Source organism: Nipponia nippon, unplaced genomic scaffold (genome assembly GCF_047370975.1).
Source record: "Nipponia nippon isolate SJK-2023a ecotype South Korea unplaced genomic scaffold, ASM4737097v1 scaffold_7, whole genome shotgun sequence".
Lineage (NCBI taxonomy): Eukaryota > Metazoa > Chordata > Aves > Pelecaniformes > Threskiornithidae > Nipponia > Nipponia nippon.
Genome location: NW_028262391.1, coordinates 39,449,447 through 39,470,730, shown reverse-complemented (window position 1 = coordinate 39,470,730; position 21,284 = coordinate 39,449,447). Strand labels below are relative to the sequence as shown.

Sequence of the window (21,284 nt, the reverse complement as noted above, 5' to 3'; positions counted from 1 at the left end):
GTGATCCGAGATGTTTCTGCTACAAGTAACGGAAAAGCGGTTGTGGGAGATGCTGTGGGGGGAGAGAGAAGCAGTTCAGGATTTTTTGGGTTTCAGACTGTGGGAGAAAATGGTATTATATTATTTTCATATTGCAAATAGAAATCTTATTTTTGTCATGGATTTGAAGAAGTTATTTTCCTTTCTATCGCACATGCTACCTCTGTTCCTTGTTCCATTACTTAAATAGGTGTTGGCTGACATTCTGAAGTGGTTTTCAATATAAAGAAAGCAACTGGGAGATAGTCAAAATGGCATTGCCATCCCAGTTTGCAAAGTAGCCTTTAAATCCTACTTTTTACCAATCCAGTATATTATTTTTGTATTTTAGCGACTTACTGTATTTTTCTAATTCCAAATGAATTCTTTTTCTCTATGAACAAGCCAAACCCCTTTCCTACTCCTTGGAAAAAAAAAACAATCCTGGGGATGTAAAGCTCTCATATATACAAACTACTTCATGGAATACTAGCTCAGGAGTTTTGCTAGCAAACAGAAAATCTAATGTTCATTGTACTCAATTCTCACCTCATTCTCTATTTTTCACAGGATCTTACAGTGCTAGTCAAGGTATAAATTGCATCCGTGAAGATGTTGCTTCATATATTGAAAGAAGAGATGGAGGGGTTCCTGCAGATCCAGATAACATATATCTTACCACTGGGGCAAGTGATGGTATTGCTGTAAGTGTTAAAATTAAACCTGTCTCTTCTTGGTGTAAACTAAAATTTATCAGTTACCTTTGGAAATACAGATGTCTGTTGAACATCTCCCGTGAGTTTGATTTAACAGACACTGAAGTCACATTAAGTGGATATCCAATACAACCAATTACGAGGATGTAAGATGCCAGCTAAGAAACAGGCGCATGGAGACAAAGTCTCTTGATATACATTAACTTGTACCTTTTGTAAAGGTATTATAAACTACATAGGTGCCTAAATATAAATTTAGGAGATTCAGACTATTCAGACTAAATAATGGTGTCCTCAGTGGTTAAGATGCATAAGCATTGAAGATTCGAGGGTATGAATCAGTGGCAGAGAGAAGAGGGAATGACCTCGGAGGTGAGAATTCTCAGCAGCTCTTCTTCCTCGTAAACTCTCTGCTAGTGCAGATTAATGCCAGTGAAAATCCCAAAGATCTATTTCAGTAGCCAGCTTCTTTGGAAAAGACTTCAGGTTTTGGCTTCAACTAAGGTTCAAAGATGGTCCTCAATTAAGACCAGAATAACTGTATTAGATTTTTCCTTTACACAGACACATTTACTGATATTACAACAACCAGCAGTTCTTTGCTTTTATTAAGGCAGCCTTTTATAGCTTGTTTGTAAAAGTGTTTTTTTAAATGACACCTAGTGGCAGAGTTCAGAATGACAATGTTCTGACATAAACAGTTCTCCAGATGTCTTTTGTGAATTGGCTTTCTAGAGTTTATGATGCCAAGTGTTATACTGGCAGCTTGTCAGGAATGGCAGCATAGCATATCAAATCTGTAGCGTGCTTATTTGATTTCACCAGTGATGAAAAGTCAGCAGTACAATGAGTCTCATTATTTGGCACTTCCAAGGATGAAACAACTATTGTTTCATAACTTGAGGGACAGAGGGTGTTAAAGAGTTTTTAAATTTGCATTTGGTCCTGATTGTACATTTTGGATGCTTGGTATTTTTAAACTAGTGGTGGGTACAAAATTATGTTGATTATAAATCATTGGCTTAGCAGCTGAGTTAGTATGCGATGAGAGGCACTGCAAGGCAGATTTTGTTCTAGAACCAACGAGAAACTTAAAGGATACCGCTGTAATATCTGAAGAGAGATTTTTGGGTTTACACTATCCATTACATGTTGATAAGGATGCCTGCTTTGATTGCACCTGTACTTCAGAGTTCTCCCTTGATTATAAAGGCAAGAAATCTCTCCACTTCCTGCACCAAATGCACTCTTTTATTTAATTCACATGTTAAAAGACTACACATAGACACACAGAGACACACAGCTGTTGGGCACAGGTAAATCCTTTGGACTGACCTTAGCACAAGCGTTACATTTCTGTCTGTATCTTCTGGGCATAAACTACATATGATACATTAGACTTCCACCCCAAGACAAGCAGACTTTTGGTCTCTTCTATTATCTGAAAATGAAACCATAATGCGAGTCTCTAGCCTTGTTCCCACCTTCCCACAATTGCTCCTAAGCTAAAACGGGTGTCTCTGTTCCAATGGAGAACCTCCACAGGCCCCAGTTCTAATTTCTGGTTTTATTACTGGCCTCTTGTGTTTAGTGAGATAAAATGAGTGGAAGGCAACAAGCAACAACTAGCTGAGGCTTCTTTGCTTACAACTGGGTACAGTAGAAAAATCATGATCTTGATATTCCTGTTTACAGCTTTCCCTCTGGCCTTGTGCTCAGAATGTTTTTCCTAAATTTTGCAGTTGATCAGACATGATCTTTAGAAGCCATGACATGCAGAGGAATTCCATTAACCTGAGTCAGACCATCCTCACTCACCAAGTTACTTAATTTGAAATAAATAAACGCCCTTTGTTATGACACAATAACTGTATGCTTCTAGAATAGAAATCTACCTTAACTCTAGATTTTTTAAGAAGGAAGATCAATAACTTATTCTAGAGTATACTATTAATTCTGTTGTATGATTTTTTTTTTTAATTTCTACTTTTTCCCCAGACAATTTTAAAGATCCTGGTCTCAGGAGGTGGAAAATCCCGAACAGGAGTGATGATCCCTATACCACAATATCCCTTATATTCAGCAGCCATATCTGAACTAGATGCTATCCAGGTGAACTACTATTTGGATGAAGAAAATTGCTGGGCTCTAGATGTGAATGAACTTCGCCGTTCCTTGAATGAAGCTAAGGCATATTGCAATCCAAAAGTCCTCTGCATCATCAACCCCGGAAATCCCACAGGTCTATAGCAATTTTGTTTAATGGATGGGTTTTAAGCCCAATTTTTTTTTAACTCTTTCATTCATTTGATGTTGCAGGCAAATCCTAAATACATAGCAAATATGTAAAGCTGAATTCTAGAGATCAGTGCTCTAAGTATGACGGTATGTCGTACTTTTAGAAAGCTATTTTCAGTATCGTGGAACTCCAGGGATCTAGGAAGAGAGGAAGGAGCAGGTTCACTGCACTGGATCCCATTTGAAGCCACTGCTTCCACTAAACTTTTGCAGACTTGTGGAATGACTTTCAGTCACTTTTGGTCTGCATCAAAGATCTTGTCTCTGACGTGGCCTGTAGCCTCTTGCCTCTAAGAGGCAATGACTACAGATACACTCTGAACTCAGTGGCAACTGCTGCCTCCCTCAGAAGAATTTAGTTTTTTGAGTAGTTGAGGTTGATTAGTGAGAAGCTAGCTCACACTTAACCATCATGTGAGTATTTCAAATGATCAGTTATACACAGAGTTCTCTTAATAAGTTATTGATTGATTACTGTATCTCACTCTTCCTTTGCTTGAGATGGACTAAGTTACCTTGAACCATAATTCCTCCAAAATTGTTCCTTAATTTCACATTTAGTGAATTGAATTCTAAAATTCAATAGCACTTTTCTGAGAAAGAGGGATATCTTATTGAAAAGCTAGTAGTCTAACTAGGTCTGGGCAAAAAGATTTGTATATATATGCTCCACTAACTTTTTTCTTGCTTTAAAAATCAAACTATAGGACAGGTGCAAAACAGAAAGTGCATTGAAGATGTGATACACTTTGCTTGGGAAGAGAAACTTTTTCTTCTGGCTGATGAGGTAATGGAATATTCTGTTCTCTCAAAAGCACAGCTAAGATTACACGAGGCATGATTTTGTTCCATGTGTGGTATTGGTATTTTTTAAGTACAGAGAACAGATTCTCTGTTATCATATTAAGACATGAACAAACATGCAAGATTTTTAATATCAGAGGATTACTATGAGAGGTGGCTTGATCTGGATTTGAACTAGAGAGAAAGTGTAGGGGACACAAGCAAGGAGACACAAGGAGGAACTTTGCTGGAACTGACCTAAAAACCTGTGTGATACTCAGACCACTTCAACTGAAAGAAACAGAAGGAAAATCAATTTAAACATACAAGTAAAGGTTAAATTATACAAAGAAGCTCGCTGTTCTTCCAGAGGCTAAACTATTAAGTATGGCCACATGAGACAAAATGTATCATTACAGTAACGGTTACTTAACAAAGAACCTTGTGTCTTCTAATGGCTTTAAGTTTTGAGTGTTACCACTGTTACTTCAGTTCAGATCTGGCGCTCTAAAAGGCCGTCTTTTATCCTTAGTTGGGGGAACAGAGCACATTAATGTCTTCTGACTGTTCAGGTTTACCAGGACAATGTGTACTCTGAAGGATGCCAGTTTCATTCTTTCAAAAAGATTCTGTATGAGATGGGACCCGAGTACTATAACAATGTTGAGCTGGCCTCTTTTCACTCCACCTCTAAGGGATACATGGGCGAGTAAGTCTGCTTTAGTTTTTTTTTTTATTTCATCTTCCTCATTAATCTGGTTGGACAGCCTTTTCATGTTAGTGACCTGAAGGTAATCCACTGTCGTCTATTAATTTTAACTAAAAACTCTTAAGAAAAGGAAAACAAGCATTTAAAGCACAGAGTAATGGATTAGCTCAGTGGTTTTCAAAGTACCAAATAATAAGTGTATTTATTTCAGATACTTAATGCCTCAGTTCCACAAAGGTGAAATCCTACAGTCCTAAACCAGACTTGTGATAAAGGAAAATACGGTCTCCAACATTCAAGGGAACAGCTCAAGAATCACTGGGACGTTTGATATTACAAATGTTTGGGTTGGGTTGTTTTGGGGAGGAAGAGATGGAAGAAAAAGAATTTTCTGATTAAATGAATGCTGCTACAGCCATATGCTCTTGTTCTGAAGAGGAAACAATCCAAGTTAATTGTTAACTTGCCTAACAGGGAACCTGCGTGTACACGATCTTCTCTGCATGGGATACTAGAGCTTAATGACATATCATTTAGTTCCATCTTAAAACATTATCAGTATAGCAGCTGTTTCAACAACCTGTATGTTACATATTGTAAGATCCTCATTAACTGTCTGTCCACTTCTGCAGTTATTTTCATTGCTTTTCCAGTATGTATACACTGCAGGTTAACCAATCTTTTCTGTTCACTTTAATCACAGATGTGGCTACAGAGGAGGTTACATGGAGGTCATTAACTTGCACCCAGAAATTAAAGGACAGCTTGTTAAGCTGCTTTCTGTTCGCCTTTGTCCTCCAGTCTCAGGACAAGCAGCAATGGATATTGTAGTGAATCCTCCAATACCTGGAGAAGAATCTTATTCACAGTTCATAAAGGTCAGCAATAACGTGCTTGTTCTTTTGTGCATTTCCTAAACCTGTCCTAAGTATTGTGAACTCAAAATATGCAGAGACCAGACTTCTTTCCTTTCTTCTTGGACAATCCTGTAATAACACCAATTTACAGAACTATGCAGGGTATTTTAAATTAACTCAATATGACAACCTTTAAAAATATTTTTTATTCCTTTTACGGTTCCTTTGTTTAGGAGCCAAAAAAAGCTAAGAAGGCATTATCAACTCAGCTTTCTTGCTGATAAATTCAACATTTCTCCTGTGTTTAGCATGACAAAAGAATTACTAAATAAGATTTGATTTTACTCAAATCTAAACAGGAATGTAAGTTCAAACACAGTTATAACATCAGCCTTGTTCTCAGGTATCCAGTGCCTCTATATACTGAACAACATGGTATTCTGTATTAAAGTATACATATAGTTTCTCACTTGTAAAAATTAAACTGAATCTGGCTTAAGAAATTACAGTATTGAGTCAGATCAAAGGTTCAGCTAACGTGGTCTCTAAAAATAGCCAAGAGTGGATGCTCAGAAGGAAGCATGTAAGAAGAGGGCATGGAGATAGAGACTTCTGCAGGTTATTGTCTATCTACAACCCTTTGCAGTTGTATCCTGCTAATGCCTTTTTGCATCACTGTCTTTGTGTGCCTGGAATTAGAAACATCATTTCCTCTAATAGCTCAGCAAAGCCCTAAAAGTGCTTAATTCAGCGAAGACATCTTGAAGCATCAGAGTTGTCTCTGGTGTTTTTATTGCCACTTCAAATATGTCAAACTGAACACCTTCCTTTTAAACAGGAGAAGGAGTCTGTTTTGAACAATCTTGCCAAAAAAGCCAAATTAACAGAAGACATGTTTAACAAGGTACCAGGAATTCACTGCAATCCACTTCAAGGAGCTATGTATGCTTTCCCACGGATCTTTATTCCTTCCAAAGCCATTGAGGAAGCAAAGGTCAGTCATTTTTACCCCAATCCATTTCAGCCTTCACACACTTGTGCCTGCCACTTCTAATGATGAATTTTTATTCCAGAGATAAAGTAAGCTCATGTAGTTACAAAAGCAGTACTTCATTGACTACGTATAATCTTAAATATAACATGACCTTTATTTTAAGAGAGGAAAACAAAACAGAGCATTTCATCACAGCGGTAAGGCTTCCAGGTTGAGAATGTTACCCAAGGACATTAGTGTTAAATAGATTAAGTCATAGGGTGGGCAAGTAGCTGGACCTGTGCAAATTCCAAATTGCTGCCTGTGCCCGGGTTAGGTAGGCCAGCACGTGTGACAGGGATTGTGAATGGCAGTGTGCTACTGACCCTGCAAAAGAAGCCCCAGTCAGCAAGCGTGCGAAAGAGGGAGGGAGGTTTCCTTACAAATTTTACTTCTGTACAATACCTTTTTGTATTTGGGTCAGTAAGCTATATTACTAAATGACAAGTCTTTTTGTTCCTAACCAGAGCTCTATTAGCTATGTGTAATATTCATTTTTTAAAGGGAATTTTATCAACATAGCTGAGGACAAAAATAGGGCTGTTTTTCAGCTGATTATTTGATTAGGCATATAACCTGCATGTATTTAAGAACTTCCATAGTTATTAATCAGGGGACTTTCTAGTTGGCAGATAATTCAAGGGAAAAAAACAGTAACTGCCAGTGGAACTGGAACACACAGCTCTCAAATTAATTTCATCTTGTCAGATGTCAGTGGCTTAGATTTTTGTAAGTACGATTTTGAGACTTCTGACAAAAAGTTACAAGCAAGTCAAGGAGAAAAACAAAAATATCTAAAACCTTTCTTCTGAAGCAAGTGTTCTGTGTAGGTTCTTCAGCCTTGTTCCTCCCTGAAGTACTGTTATTTAATTCACAGTGTGAACTGCCCCATTAGCAATTGTTCTTCATCTTTAGTAAACAGAATAAGAAACTAATAATGTAAGATAAGGTTTCAGGAAGAAAAGCAATCATGAAATTCTATATATTTGGAATATTTTGACTTGAATAATTCCAAAGCATCCATTCCCTTAGGCTCATAAAATGGCACCTGATATGTTCTATTGCATGAAACTTCTGGAAGAGACCGGAATATGTGTTGTACCTGGAAGTGGATTCGGCCAAAGAGAAGGAAGCTACCATTTCAGGTACCGTTTCTGTTTGTTTAAAATCAAATGAACTGCAATAAGCTAAGTACCATCCCAGTACTTTCTCTTCTGATTAAATATAAGGATTTTTATTTCAGTTTATGTTGTCTCACTTTCTATGGGACATTTTCTGTGGACACACAGCTAGGTCAAAGACCTGATCTGCTAGATGAGCTATTCAGGTTTTTACAATGTTTTCACAGCTTGCTGACATAGTTCTATTCTATTTTTATACATTGACATTTGAAATGCCTTCTCCACAAATGCAAACAATAATAATTAATAGCTTATACTCTAACCTTAAAGTTGGCTGAGGCATTGCAAAAATTGCCTTGCTTTCGTCTGGGGGGAGGGGGGATTAAACAGTGTTCCCACACGGAGTGAAAGATGCAGGATCTTCCCTATAAATCTGCTCTTTAAACATGCTGAATAACTCATCACTTTACTAAAACAAGATGTTGGACTAAATCTTCTAATACCAAAACTGAACATAAACTCTATTGCTCTTGCTTCCAACAAACAGCACTTTACTCCAGCTGAGCCACGGATAGCTAGAATTTATCATGGAATTTAATCTTGTTTGGTCTGAAGCAACATAACAGAGGGTACCTTTAGCCATGATAGCTCTGCAACACAGATAGCTGGGTTAGATATCTGGGTGCATGCAACTCCAAGAAAAATCTAGTATTCCTGTACCAGTGTGGGAAAAACATTTTGTTCTGTAGTTCTTGCATAGTCTTGCATACATACTCAATGTGATTTTCAGATTATGCAGAAGGAAAAAAGGGACTAAAAACTGCAGTGTGGGACGTTGCATTGTTTTAATGCTTCTGAATTAAGTTTTCAGTTCCAAAAGAAATGAACATTTACTCATAACTGCCCACCCCTAGAGCTAAAAAACTGAGTCTAATTTGGCATAACTACCCCAAAAATGGAAACTGAGTTGTTGTTATTTCTTACTGATAAGCTTCTTGATCACACAACAGAAAATAACAATTCTTTAGTTCCTGTATATTAACCAGTTAAAAGAAATTGCTCTAGTTTAATAGTATAGTTCAATTACAGCATAAATGCAGAAAGTAAGAGAATCATGTCAAAACAGATATTAAACTTAACACATTACTAGCTGAGATTAATCAAGATCTGTGCAAAGATCACAGTGTAGTTTGTTTTGAAGATAATGGGAGTTGGTTTTTTTCTTCCTCTAAATATTGTTTTTCAGAATGACCATTCTTCCTCCAGTAGAGAAGCTGAAGATCCTACTGGAGAAAGTGAAAGACTTCCACATAAAGTTTCTTGAAAAGTATGCATGAAACTACTGTGGCTTTTTCCCCTCATTCCCTCCCCTTCAAGGCAAATGCAGAAAATGAACAAAGATGTGCTGAGAATGTGCTGCTCTTCTGATTTAACTAAATTCAAAATAGATAGAACCAATCTCAGATACTGCTACAACTTTTTGGACTATTAAGTTTAATGTCAGGTATAGAAGACGTTGTTACACCAACTGTTTTTTTAAGGGGAAGGGGAGCATGTGAAGAAAGTGGTGGAAGAAAGAGTCAGTAAATGATTTTGTGCCTTGATTGGAAGTTACATTTGTGAACTTTTGACTCAATAGGTTGGGGAAGGGAGTTGCTCATTAAAATTACTACTGTTGCGTGTTTTTTTTACAAAACAGAAATGCCAAGAGCAATTGTTTAGCTAGGAACATGTTTTCCATCTTAAAATTCTACTAAACAAAAATTCAAAAGCCTACATTATAGGTACTGTTTGGTTTAATTTTTTTCTTGTTGTTAAGTATGAAGTGTTCTCCAAATCTGATTAAGCATGTGGGCACAGTGTGCTTATTTAAAAAAAAAATCTTTGGCAGATATGTGCAGATACCTTTGAACTCCAGTTAAAAAGAAATCCTGCCATCACAGCATAATCTGAGTGGAATATACTGTTTTGATCAGAGGTGTGAACACAGTGGCTGCTTGAACCCTATTTTTATGAAACTGAAACATAACGAGGAATATTAGCTTCTTACTCATATGCTATTCAACACATCATCCCAGCATAAGATGAGAGCACTGAACACTTCCTCCCGTAACAACTCCAGGAGTCTCCTGTTAACTCGTATCTTTTATATACACAGAACATAATATGTTACTGTCTCAAAGCAGATGTGCGTACTGTCAATCCTTTCAAGTAGGGTAAAATACAACACTATTTCAGAATCGCTTTATCTATGGAGAACATTTGTTTGGAGCCACCTGACCGAGAGACCCATTAGCTGGCCAAAATCCAGCTTGAACTGGCAAGGACTAACAAATGTTGTTACCAGGAGAAATGCTGGGGGTGGTTTCTAATGCAGGAAAACGTATTTAAAGGAAAACGTCTTGCACCAAGCATAAAGATAACAATAGTATGTCTCCCACAGTCATACTGCTGGCTGAATGATCCTGAGTGCTTATCAAACCCAGCTAAACCAGGTTGCTATCTAGGAGTACAGCTGTATTACTCTACTCATCTATGCTAGTTTCCCTGCACACAGAAGGAAGGCTTCAGTTTCTCCAGAGTTGGAAGCTGGGCACCTTCTGCTAGCACTCATAAAGGACTGAAGGAGCATAGCTTCCAGTATTCAGCCATGAAAGCATTAGCATTTGTCAGGCTTAGGCTTAGCATTACAAAGTTTATTCATTAAGAATATCTCATTTAATCTAGTCATTAATTTTAAGTTATTAGGTAGAAGTAAACTCATTTTAATATCTACTAGCACTGTGTTAGGCTGCCTTTGTAGCTGGTTCAACATCCTATGCTGATCCAGGTTACTAAAGCCAAGGGCTAGAGAATCACCATATGGGTAAAGCATGTGCCAATCTGTGATGTGTGGAAGACAAGAGATGTTGCCAATAATTGTCCTTGCAACAGCAGCTACTAGTCTATGACATAACATTAGCAGTTGGTGTACTTCTCACAGGTTCTTACTGAAGTCTGTGAGAAGAATTTAGTACTTCTCCATCACCAGGGGTCACAGGTTCATAAATGAAAATGGCATGCTGCTACACAAAGTTACTATGGAGGCTTGGAGAAAAAAAACTTACACTTTTATCCTTAGAGAAACGACTTCTTGGAGGACAGCAGACTGAGAACACTTACGTTGCTACTATCCATTGATAAATACAACCTTTTATCTGTTAGCACTCTCCACTTGGCATCCTTAATATGCACTAATAAAACAAATCCAGAAAGCAAAACCATAGTAAGAGGTCAGAATATTGATGTAAAAATAAGACAAAAAGCACTGTCCTATTCTAGGAATGTGTCCAAATTAGATCTGGCTTTGGACTCATAATGCAGTGTAGATTGAAGCTAAGATCTAACAATGGGAGTTAGAATATTTTTTTATATTTTTGTAACTACAGCTTTTTCATGGGGTAGTATTTGTAATCTAATAAGTCAATAGATTTTATATTTGCCTTGCATTTGCACCTGATACTTCTGGAAAAAATGTAAAGGTTTACAAGTTTCTAATGATAATTTACAGGTGTGAAAGGCTTTTTGTTTTAAGTCGGGACAGCAATTCTTACACTTTTAAATCAAAATATAATAGCATAAACTGAGGTTTTTCTAAACATTCTATTATGGTGCCTTTTATGTTTCTGACATTATAAGGGAAAACAATTTGTTCTTCATGCATCTCATACGGAAGGGTGGTGATTTCTATTGTCCATCCACAATATTTGTATGTACTGTGATACGGTTCATGTGCATTTTTGTGGAACAATCCTGTAAAGCTAAGAGGCTTATTTTCAATGTCTTTGAAATATTTCATTAATAACAGACAATCCTGACTTTCAAATGCATGCTTCTAGGTTTGATTTTCCTACAGGTGCTCCTTATAATGGTACTTCAGATGTATGAGACTTCCAAATAATAAAGCACATGTTAAAAAGAAAAGGTAATAGTTCTCCATTTCCTATGTCACTGCAGCAACACTTGCTGGATTGCACTACAAGGCATTTAACTTCATGTTCAAACTACTATTTACTTTAATCCATGTATCAGATCATTAATTTCTGCATCACTCCAATTTATGGACTTGAAATCTGTCAAACTTGTTACCACAAAACTATTCCCCGCAATGCAGGGAACCAATGCAGAACTGTACATAGAGATGGTCTTAGGCATGTTTTATGCTCATAATTAATCATATCTTTTTATGTTAGATGTTGTAACCAAGAGTTAAGCAAGCCAGACTTCTTTCTCCATAGAGAGGATCAATCAGTCAGTTAAGGCTGATGAACTGTGGACTGAAAGCTGTGGTGAGGGGTTTGGTGTTGTCGGTTGTTTCTTTCTTAAAAAACTTCTTACATGGCTTGTATGAGATTAAACTCACAGAGCAACACAATCTTGTCTTTTTGCAGTGACACCTCAGAATTACTTTAGTGGTGTTTGTTTGGTAATTCAAAAGAAAATGAAGTTTAGGGAAAGGGAAGCTAATCCTGCTTCCCTAAACATACATGTACATGCCAGCACCACTAAAAAAAAAGCAAAAGCAGGCTATTCTCTTATTTCTATCAGGTATTTGAGTGTTTTCTGGAGCAGAAACATTTACCTGGGTTTTTTTGGGAGTAGGTTGTTTGTTTCACAAACAAGAACATGGTCTAATATAAAATGGTTGTATTATGAATTGTCAGTCAGATTTTTTACAGCTTTTTTTGAGTGACATAGGCTGTCCCATCTGGATCAGTAGATAAGGATGCTGTGCCAGACACATACAATTGATACAGAAAAAGCTACTAACTTCAGAAAGCTTGCAACATCAACTACATACACTGTGTGGAAACCACTAGTGTTTTAAAACATTATCTAAATTCCTTTTTATGCAGTTCCTTGGTCAATAAAGAATACAGGTCTGATAATTTGTACAAAACCTCAGATATTCATACCTCTGCTGTGATTTTCTATTTGGATGCATGTAAGATAGTAAGTTTCTGCAAGGAGTTCTACTTTTGAGGATATGGCTTTGAATGTTTTTATACATTCAATAGTACCTGTAGTCATGCCTTTCTGATGTTCCACATTATTACATGTTTAGTAAATACTCTCTTTACCTGATTAGAATTTACACAACCTGTAACCATTTGCATCAGGCAGAACAGGTTATTTACCTTGCTAGCTTTGAAGCACTGCATATTCTGTACACTGAACAGCAGTAAAATAGCTAATACCAAACCTTCAGCTCTGAAATAGGGTCCATCCTATACAGCAAAAAAGGTTTCCCAGTGCCGGTCCAAACCCTGGCAGCACAACCGCTGCCTGCCCCCGGCCCCGGGCCTGCGTTCAACACCCGCCGGCGCCGGTTACTACTCACCCCCGGGAGGGACGCGGTCATCTGCCCCACCGCACCTCCTCATGTGCCGAGGTCAGCAGCAGCCGCTTCAAAGCAATTAACCAAAAAGCACAATTAATTTTGTGCCACCAGGACAAAGCGCGTGTGCATGTGGATGTATGTAACCCTGCTCAGCTCCTGTCAGGACGCGAGGGCCCCGGCTTCGCGCCTGCCCGGCCGTGCCCGGGCCCACCCCTGGGGCACCCCCGAGACAGGGGACCGCGGGATTCCCCCCCTCACCACTCCCCTGCACCCCCTTCCCTCCCTTCTGAGAGGAGAGGCCGGGGACCCCCGGGGTACCCCCCCGGCCCGGCAGCTCCCGCCCCAGGGACCGGGGCCTCCCGGGACGCCCCGTCCCCACACACCCGCAGCCCCTCAGCGGGGGCCGGGGCCGCCCGCTCCCGCCGCCCCGGAGGGTGTGTCCGCCCGCGCCCGGGGGGGAGGAGGAGGGGAGGGAGAAGCCCCTGCTCTTACAAAAGCTTCCCGGTCGAGGAGCGGCGCGTTTGTCCCGCGGGGTGGCAGCCATGCCCCTGAGGAAGCCCGCGGGCAAGCGGCGCAGCACCGACTCGGGCGTGGAGCCCGACCGCGGGGCCCTCTCCCAGGAGAAGAAGAACCAGCGCATCGCGCTCTTCCTCAGCGACTTCGACCAGCAGGGTAGGGCCGGGGGGCGGCGGCGAGGGCCTCGGGGCCGCAGGTGCAGAGGCGGCGCCGGGGCGAGGCGGGCGGCGAGGAGCGGGCGCCGCTCGCCCTGTGCCCTGAGGGGCGCCGCGGGGTACCCGAGCCCGCGCCCGGGCCGGCTCCGGGGCGCCGCCGCTCCGGGAGGGGGCGCCCTGGCGGCCGCCGGGGCCTGCGCGGCCTGGGGGCGAGCGGGCCTCAGCGCCCGGAGCCGCCGGCGGGGGCCTCGCCGCTTCCCACGATCGCCGGCGAAGCTCCCTCCGCTTCGATGCGGGTCTGAGGCGCAGGTCCCGGAGGTGCCTGCCTGCAGCAGCTCTCCATCAGCCCAAGGAATGTCTGAGGGCGCCTTTCAGGCGCTCTGACTCCCACGTCAGAAAAAACAGTATTTCGACTTTCTTTTTTAATGCACTCTACCAGGCTTATGTTTGGAAATAGGTAACGCATACGGCAATAAAAGCCTGTTTTGTTTTAAAGCCAAGGAAAACATCCAGGAAATGAAGAAAGAGCTTGATTCGCTTTTGCAAACAGCTGAGAAGGCATTTACAGTGGAGCTGCTGAAGATGCCGGTTGCCATCAGGAAAATGAAAAGAAAAGACTTGCTTCGTAAGTGTGCGTGGTCTTATTTGCGAGGGATGCAGACATCATTGCAGCATGATGTACCCTTGACTAATGTGAGAAAACCTGTAAACTTGGTGACTTCTCTGAAAAAGTTTGCTTTGTCTGCTGAACGTTTTAAGCTAATCAGCAGTGGTGTTACGCTGCAGGTGCTCAGTAAGCACTCTTGTTCAAGTAGACTGACCTGCGTAACACAGGGTATAGAATTAGTAGGTAACAGTGTACAGAGTCTGGAGCCTTCTTTTATGTGTGCTCTTAAGTCATCTTATTTAAAGCTTGAAGATGCAAGGAATAATTACAAGTCCAGTATTTTTTTGTGCGTAAAAACTTAAGCACTTCTTTCCATCTTAATCTGTTCATCCTAGCCACAGAGATTGCTTTGTCTTTCTGATAATTTTGAAATCTACTGAGCCTTTCTTATTTAGTCATTTACCTGTTTAATTTTAACCTCACATTTGTGCAGCAGTTGAAGCTGTGGTGTACAGTCAGCACCAGATGTATATTCTGGTGAGAAGTGATGTTTTTGGAATCTACCTTGCAGCTGGAAATTGCAGGGGCCGCACAAACATCAAACCTAAGACTCTTGAAGAAATTGAGTTTACTGTAAGCCTTTGCTGAGTATGTATTTCAACGTCTGTCTTGAAAACTTCTGCCTAAAAGCATTAGCTTTCAGCAGAACAATGCACGGGGGATTTTCTTCTTTGAATGTAGGTTATATACTGTGTGATTACATTTAGTATCCTTTCAAAGATTAAACATACTGAAACGGCCTAAGATTTTCATTGTTGTTTTGTAGGAGTGACTATCCTACAAGGCTTGAATCTTGTTCAAATGCAACATATATGCTAGCTAAGGTTAACTATTTAAGCAACTGTAATCCTGAATTACTTGTTCAGTTTCATAGCCCATAAGATATGAACCTGCAGGTAATGATTATGCAAGTAATAGTATATAAACAAGTTATACTTTCTTGAGTTACAGATTTGCAAGGAGGGGAGGAAGTGGCTCTTGCTGCTGCAGTGGTAAGTGTGTGTTCTCAAATTTTATCACAGCTTACAGAATAGAATTCTTCTTTCCCTGCTGTAAACATTTCAAACAAATGATTTTGTTTGGCCGTCTGTTTAAATAGAAGATGATATGAAAAGGCTAGACAGCCAGCCATGCTGCAGTTATGAACATTACCTAAAGCTTTAGGGTCATATGTAGGCAGAAATCCAGATGTTTCTGAAAAAATAAACTGGTGTTTAGCCAATCCCACTTCTGTCACTTCCTTTTATGCCCTTTTAGTTCACTGCCTTTTTAGGATAATAAGCATTTACTGGGCAAAATCTGTTGACTTTCCTTTGTCAGATAAACATTTTTTTTTTTTTAGACTGACTGCTCTCTAGAAGACATACCAAATCCAAAACTGGTGAGGACCAACAGCAAAAAAGGCAAGTCAATCCATTAATAAATAGCTGGGTTCTTAATTTTTTTTCATTGGTTTGAACTGAGCATTTGTAAAGCGAATGTTAAGCCTGAAGGATACAAGAGGGAAAAGTGTATAACTAGAAGTATAACATACAGGTCCCCCCAGCATTCAGTGTGGAGGATCATGAGCTGTGCTACTGTTGAGATACTTTCAAACATGAGATAAGAGTTCTTACTCTTTGGATTTATCACTGAAAATGGTGAGGCAGATGTGACTTGTCAGTGCTTCACAATACAGCAGAAGAGCTAGGAAAGTCACCCCTGTTTTCTCATAGGTTCTCCTTTGACGTCCTGCCCACTGAGGTTTGTAAGGAAAATACCATTTCTCTTCATACTCCAAAATATGCACTAAGGAGGACACCACCACTGAAGTGTAATTCTATTTTGTCTGGGGGTTAAAGGGTTATCTAGTGTCTTTTAACTGTCCCGTGTGTTACAGTGTCTGTGACAAACACACATAGTTTGCTTTGAACTCTGTCCCAGGCCAATGACCATGGGATAGCAGAACTGATACATAGCTGTCAGTGGGTAAACAGGCTTCAAACAAATGAGTTTGAAGTGGTGTTTTGTGCTCTTCATGAGATTTTTATTTTCCTTGTCTTTCTAATATATTTCTAGTTAAGGTAACTACAATTGTTGAATATGAAGATGCCAAGCATGTTTCTTCAAAGAAAATATCTAAAAAAGTAAGTTTATTCAGAACAAACAACATAAGGGTTTAATCAGTTCTGACCTGCTATGAACCCTGTTAGATCTGTGATTGGGCAGGCCAGTGGCCTGCTGTTTCTTTGAAAAATCAGCTGTTTTAAATTCAACGTATTTTAAGTTAAGGCTAAACTGTATAGTAAATTAATTTCGTAATGAAATATGGTATCTGCATTTCTGGTAACTCATTCACACAGACTTGCTAATACTGGCATAGTCATTCTCTCTTGACTTGTCAGTAAGTCTTAATGGTTTGAGGAAACTTTTTTTGTTGAAACTTTTTTAAAAAAACTCATGTTTTAATAGATGCTTTTCTAAATTTGAATGACTTGTGCATTCCTGTCCACCTTGATCTCTAAACCAAATAGCACGGGTGTATTAATTTTAGCACCTCAGTCCGTCTGTGCAATGCAGTGCCTCAGCCAGACGCTGAAGTATGTAGCAAGATGACAACAAAGACAAAAAGATTATATGCAGAGTTACAGGCATTAATTATAAGAGGACTTACAAGTTGGAAGGGTGTATATTAGAAAGGTGGTTGGTTGTACAGAACTCCAGTATGAACAAACACATTTTGGCATTATGAAACTCTTGTTTTGGAATGCATATTTGCCATTTTATGTATATGTAGAACTATATAAAAGGCAGCACTATGGGCCTTAACTGTTCTTTTTTAACAGGGAATTCTTACAGTATTGTTCCCTGGAAATATCTATCATTTTGCCTTAAAATGCCACTTCTTTTAACTGCAGTCTTACATATACATTTTCAGGTTTCCAAAACAAAGTCTTTGGTTTCATTGACCTCTGGTTTAAATAGCAAACTGAACCCTCTTTCTAGGTAAGACTGAACTTTGATAGCTTATTTAACTCACCTGAACTTGTGAATGCTGAATAAAACTTTTTTTCAGATAAAGGAGCCGGAATTTGAGGCCAATAGGAATACATCTGATAAAGATGTCTTCCATAACCTGAATTGGATGCACTGTAGTGATGTGAACCCTGAACAAAAAAGCACTTCTAGCTGATGAAGGGGTGTAGTTCTCTCTCCCGCTCACTGAATGGTGCATGGTTCTGAATCTACGTAATCAGTATAGATTTCCAAACAATACTTATTGGAAGGGATTGTGTAAGGGCGACATCTTTGTTGCTCTGTTAGGACTAATGAATTGTTCTGTAATAATTTTGCCCTCGTACATAGCTGAAAGGGAGGTGTCATTAGCAGGAAAATACGCACTTGCAAAACCCCTCTAGAGCTACTTACAGTCATGATGGACCAAATTCAAGTCTCACTATAAGATCTAATGAATTAAAAAATTGGTGGATATCTGCATGAAATTTTTTTTGAGAAGCTCCCGCTACATCTACAGCTCCAGTGTGCATACTCGTACCCACTGGCACTTATTTTGATACATTCAAGTTGTCTTCAGAGAAATGCAATTTAAATAATGTATCAGTGTTTAATGTGTCTAAAAGAAATTAAAAACTTAGCCAGGTTTAATTACTTTATTGAATTGGGATTATAGAATTTTTGGCTCGACAATATCAAACTAGAGAAGGCTGCTTTGCCTGGGGAAGTCTAACTTTTCAGTCTTTGAAGGTTGCTTTTATTCAAGTACACTAACACTGGGCCAAAAACACATGCCCTTACAGTATCTCCAAAATGTGTGTGGGAAAAGGGAGATGAGGAAAAGGGTGAGGTAAGCTTCTGTCATCAGGATTTCTGTGAACTGAGGTAAAATCTAAAACTGGAAAAAAATTGTTCTCTGGATTCAGGTCAACCACACAGAATAAATATCCTGAGAAGTAATCTAGAAAAATTAATTCCTGCTGAAAAAAAAACTTCCCGAGAAACTTTTTGCACACTGAAATAGAATGCTGTGGATGCTCCCTTAATTATACACCCAACTCAGGTATAGCAGCCCTCTCTTATCTACTAATATAAATTATCCTTTCGTTCCACCTATGGTGTTAGGTCCCATTATATCATGTCTACCTCAGGAGGGCTTCATCACATGTATATACACTAGATCTCTCTCATGGAGCACTTCAACATTTCCTAATTCACCAGCTGTCTATCTTCATCCTAGCTAAAACTCCACAGTAGATGAGGAGGAAATAAAATAAATAAAATAATAAAAAAAACAAAACCAGCAACCACTTTTTTTTTTCCTTAGGTCTGTTCACTCTTCTGCAAGTGTGACTGGCGCCGTTAAGTCTCTTCCTTCTGATTGCAGTGCCACAAATTTCAAAGCCATGACAAAGGTATCTAAAAGGTAAGGGGCTTTTGGCTTGTTCTTAATAAATAATTTTATTAAATACCAAGACGCTATATATATCTACATTAATATCAATCTAGATATTAATCAATCGTCATCAATCTAGATCTAATAGATCTTTATGATCTGCCACTAAATTTGGTAGTGGGGATGTGAACCAGTCACACTTCCTGCTTTGATTGTGGGTGTTAACTTATGTTTTCATGGAGGAACAGGACTTGATGTCATAACTAAGCCAGCTGGAAAAAAACAGATTTAGAGTATAAATTCTACTCCCACCCACTGTTGTTTAAAGGCATAGTTTACAGCTTAAACTAATTCTCAGAGCCCAAGCTTGGTGAAAATGTCACCAATACTGCTGTGTTTTAGAAACAATAAAAGTAAACCAAACCCCCAAAGAACCCCAACCAAATAAACTGACAATCAGTTCCTTGCATATTGAACAGTTAGGGTTTTCTGTTATTATCATTCTCCATACACTAGAGAGCTTGGTTTTGGCAGGAGTCATCACCTGAAGTGAGGGGGTGAAAAACTTAAATGGGTCATGAAACCAGCAAGTGGTTTAGTTTCACCTTGGCCTGCTATAAATTTCAGAGGCTTGTTTCCATCCAGAAGATACCCACGTCTTACATTTTTTAAGTGGAATAAGAATAATTGTATCATGAAAGAAGCTTAGGAATTTTGTATGGCATAAAGCGTGCCCTGTACCTCTGAGACCTAGCAGCTTCGGTATTTCTCGGTATATCCCTCTGCAGTAGACAGATAGAGCACACAGCTTAAGCCCTGAGGCATGAAGTTTCTTCTTTCCAAAACCGTAAGCATTCACGGTTGATCTTGGAGAGTGGATCTTGTTCTTACTGAGTGGTGCATATGTCAGCTTGCTCACTGGCCTGTATCACAGGCGCAGGCGGCTACTGCAGTGTTTCAGGGTGATACCATGTTACCTAGTGGTGCTAGTAAATGCTGCTGGTGGTCGGATTTCGGTAGTCTTTGGGCAGAACCGGAAAAATTTAAACATGACTGCCTTTCCATTAGGTATGTTTGCTACTGCTTGCATTTGCTTCATGCTTGAAAATTTCCTGCAGAGCATAGGAAATTAACCTCAGAGTAACATTTTTATTGTACTCTAGTGCTGGACTACCACAGACTGCCTCAAGAACCGTACCTACCAGTGGAAGAGTTCAAGGCATGTTGCTAAGAAGTAAATCCGTACCCCAACATAAAACTGTTCCGTTTGTAAACATTCCCCTGGCTGATGGACAGGTATCAAACCTTTTTTTTTTTTTTTAAAAAACATTTTCATTTTACAGTAGTTGCTAAACTGTGAATAGTCTGATAGTGATAGCTCTTGCTATCCCTAAATGAGTTGCTGCTAAACAAAAGGAAAAATGGTTACTAAAGTTTTGCAGTGTAGCAGGGAAGCACATGATTTTCGGAAAAGCTGGCCATGCAAGTAAAAACTTTCAGAATGGTTTTTTATCTTAAAACTGTTTCTCTTCATGTTTAGACACTCTGTACGGCTGCTGGAGACCTCCATAATATTGATGTGCAACTACTAAATCAAGATACAGTACAACATATTCATAACTTAGTGGTAAGCTTAAACTAGTAGGCTTACATATAAATATTTAGACAGCTAGTCTCAGGTTTTCATGTGAGATACTGTCATGAATGCAAATTCTAAGTGCTTAAACTCTTCTGAGGCTAAGCCTAAATTGGTTGGCATAAATTGGAGGGAGGAATAGGGCAAGGGAGGAACAGGGAGGGGAGAACTGCTGCGCACAGATAACGTGTAAAAGTAAATGCATTTAAATAAGCATGTGCAGTTTGGTAATTGCCTGGCGGACAACAGAAGCATAAACTCTTCCTTCTAGGTTGCTCTGGTGTCTCTCCTACCATGTGAGCAAACTGCCATTCTCTCTCTTGTATTCACAAAGGCTTACAAAGCTACAGCTAAGTTGAGATTCTTGCTATAATCTCTCTATTATTCTATGTCCCTTGCTGAGTAAGAACTATGCTCCTGTTAATCCTCTGCTGCAATTGAATAATAACTGCCTTGCCTTTGGTTCAGGGAAGTAAATTGTTCTGAAGCAGAATGAAGTTAAACAGAACTTTGTAGCACATAGTGCCTGACTCTTCTGAAGATGAGGGTACCTGGGCTTTTGGATGAAGTAATGTGCAGCACTAGGAATCTATCTAGACATAAGCAATATTAATCAGTTTACAGTCTTGCAGGTATTTAGACTTGAATGCAGCTATATGAGTTAGGCTAAAGGTCTGGAAGCTGTTTTGTATTTATAGCATGGGCCTGCCTCTGAAGGCAGAGGATGGGGGGTGGTTGTTCACTGCTGGCTTTAGCAATAATGACTTTTCTCTTTTTCTTCTTCCATGTTCTGCTGGGTAGCTTGAACTAAAATGAATTTTTCCCCCCTTAGAGTGAGCTGGCTGTACTATGTGGAAAGGCAACAGCTAAACAGAGTTAATGGAACGATCTTGTGACTACAGAATATTCGTGACAGCTCTTGCTTGCTACCTCTGAAGTGTTTAGAGAATGTCTGTAATGTCTTAATAAAGCTGTATACTGCCCAGTAAATGTTTTTATATTTAA

The 21,284-nt window shown here is 39.5% G+C and overlaps 2 protein-coding genes and 1 long non-coding RNA gene across 4 annotated transcripts in view; 2 read left to right on the top strand and 1 right to left on the bottom strand.

The window, feature by feature from the left end:
* GPT2 (glutamic--pyruvic transaminase 2) overlaps positions 1 to 11,095 on the top strand; it is a 27,310-nt gene extending 16,215 nt beyond the window's left edge. Inside the window, exons 4-11 of the mRNA XM_009463503.2 lie at positions 589 to 722; positions 2,733 to 2,976; positions 3,740 to 3,819; positions 4,388 to 4,524; positions 5,228 to 5,402; positions 6,220 to 6,375; positions 7,447 to 7,559; positions 8,782 to 11,095. Of these exons, the coding sequence (XP_009461778.2) occupies positions 589 to 722; positions 2,733 to 2,976; positions 3,740 to 3,819; positions 4,388 to 4,524; positions 5,228 to 5,402; positions 6,220 to 6,375; positions 7,447 to 7,559; positions 8,782 to 8,872 (1,130 nt within the window). The 3' untranslated portion in view covers positions 8,873 to 11,095. The remainder of the gene's footprint in view (positions 1 to 588; positions 723 to 2,732; positions 2,977 to 3,739; positions 3,820 to 4,387; positions 4,525 to 5,227; positions 5,403 to 6,219; positions 6,376 to 7,446; positions 7,560 to 8,781) is intronic.
* LOC148051023 (uncharacterized) overlaps positions 1 to 13,543 on the bottom strand; it is a 16,750-nt gene extending 3,207 nt beyond the window's left edge. Inside the window, exons 1-2 of the long non-coding RNA XR_015700470.1 lie at positions 13,408 to 13,543; positions 12,916 to 12,980 (exon numbers count right to left, since the gene is read on the bottom strand). This is a non-coding gene — a long non-coding RNA (uncharacterized LOC148051023). The remainder of the gene's footprint in view (positions 1 to 12,915; positions 12,981 to 13,407) is intronic.
* Positions 13,374 to 21,284, top strand: LOC104011293 (borealin-2). Of its 2 annotated transcripts, none has more exons than XM_087739456.1 (10): positions 13,374 to 13,587; positions 14,083 to 14,211; positions 15,205 to 15,245; positions 15,596 to 15,656; positions 16,312 to 16,379; positions 17,171 to 17,238; positions 18,575 to 18,673; positions 19,807 to 19,939; positions 20,184 to 20,270; positions 20,551 to 21,077. In XM_087739456.1, exons 1-10 carry the CDS (start codon positions 13,458 to 13,460, stop codon positions 20,650 to 20,652), a joined length of 918 nt encoding a protein of 305 aa, XP_087595582.1. In that variant the 5' UTR covers positions 13,374 to 13,457; the 3' UTR covers positions 20,653 to 21,077. The 2 variants fall into 2 exon arrangements, with proteins under 2 accessions (XP_087595582.1, XP_087595583.1); XM_087739457.1 differs by lacking the exon at positions 20,551 to 21,077 and adding an exon at positions 21,112 to 21,284 and having other exon boundaries at positions 13,381 to 13,587.

What these genes read in the sequence shown, in the direction of transcription:
- LOC104011293 (XM_087739456.1), top strand. Translation starts at nt 13,458, where the DNA reads ATGCCCCTGAGGAAGCCCGCGGGCAAGCGGCGCAGCACCGACTCGGGC. An exon ending in CAGCGACTTCGACCAGCAGG is followed by an intron (nt 13,588 to 14,082) that starts GTAGGGCCGGGG and finishes TTTGTTTTAAAG; the next exon opens with CCAAGGAAAACATCCAGGAA. An exon ending in GAAAAGAAAAGACTTGCTTC is followed by an intron (nt 14,212 to 15,204) that starts GTAAGTGTGCGT and finishes CTTGAGTTACAG; the next exon opens with ATTTGCAAGGAGGGGAGGAA.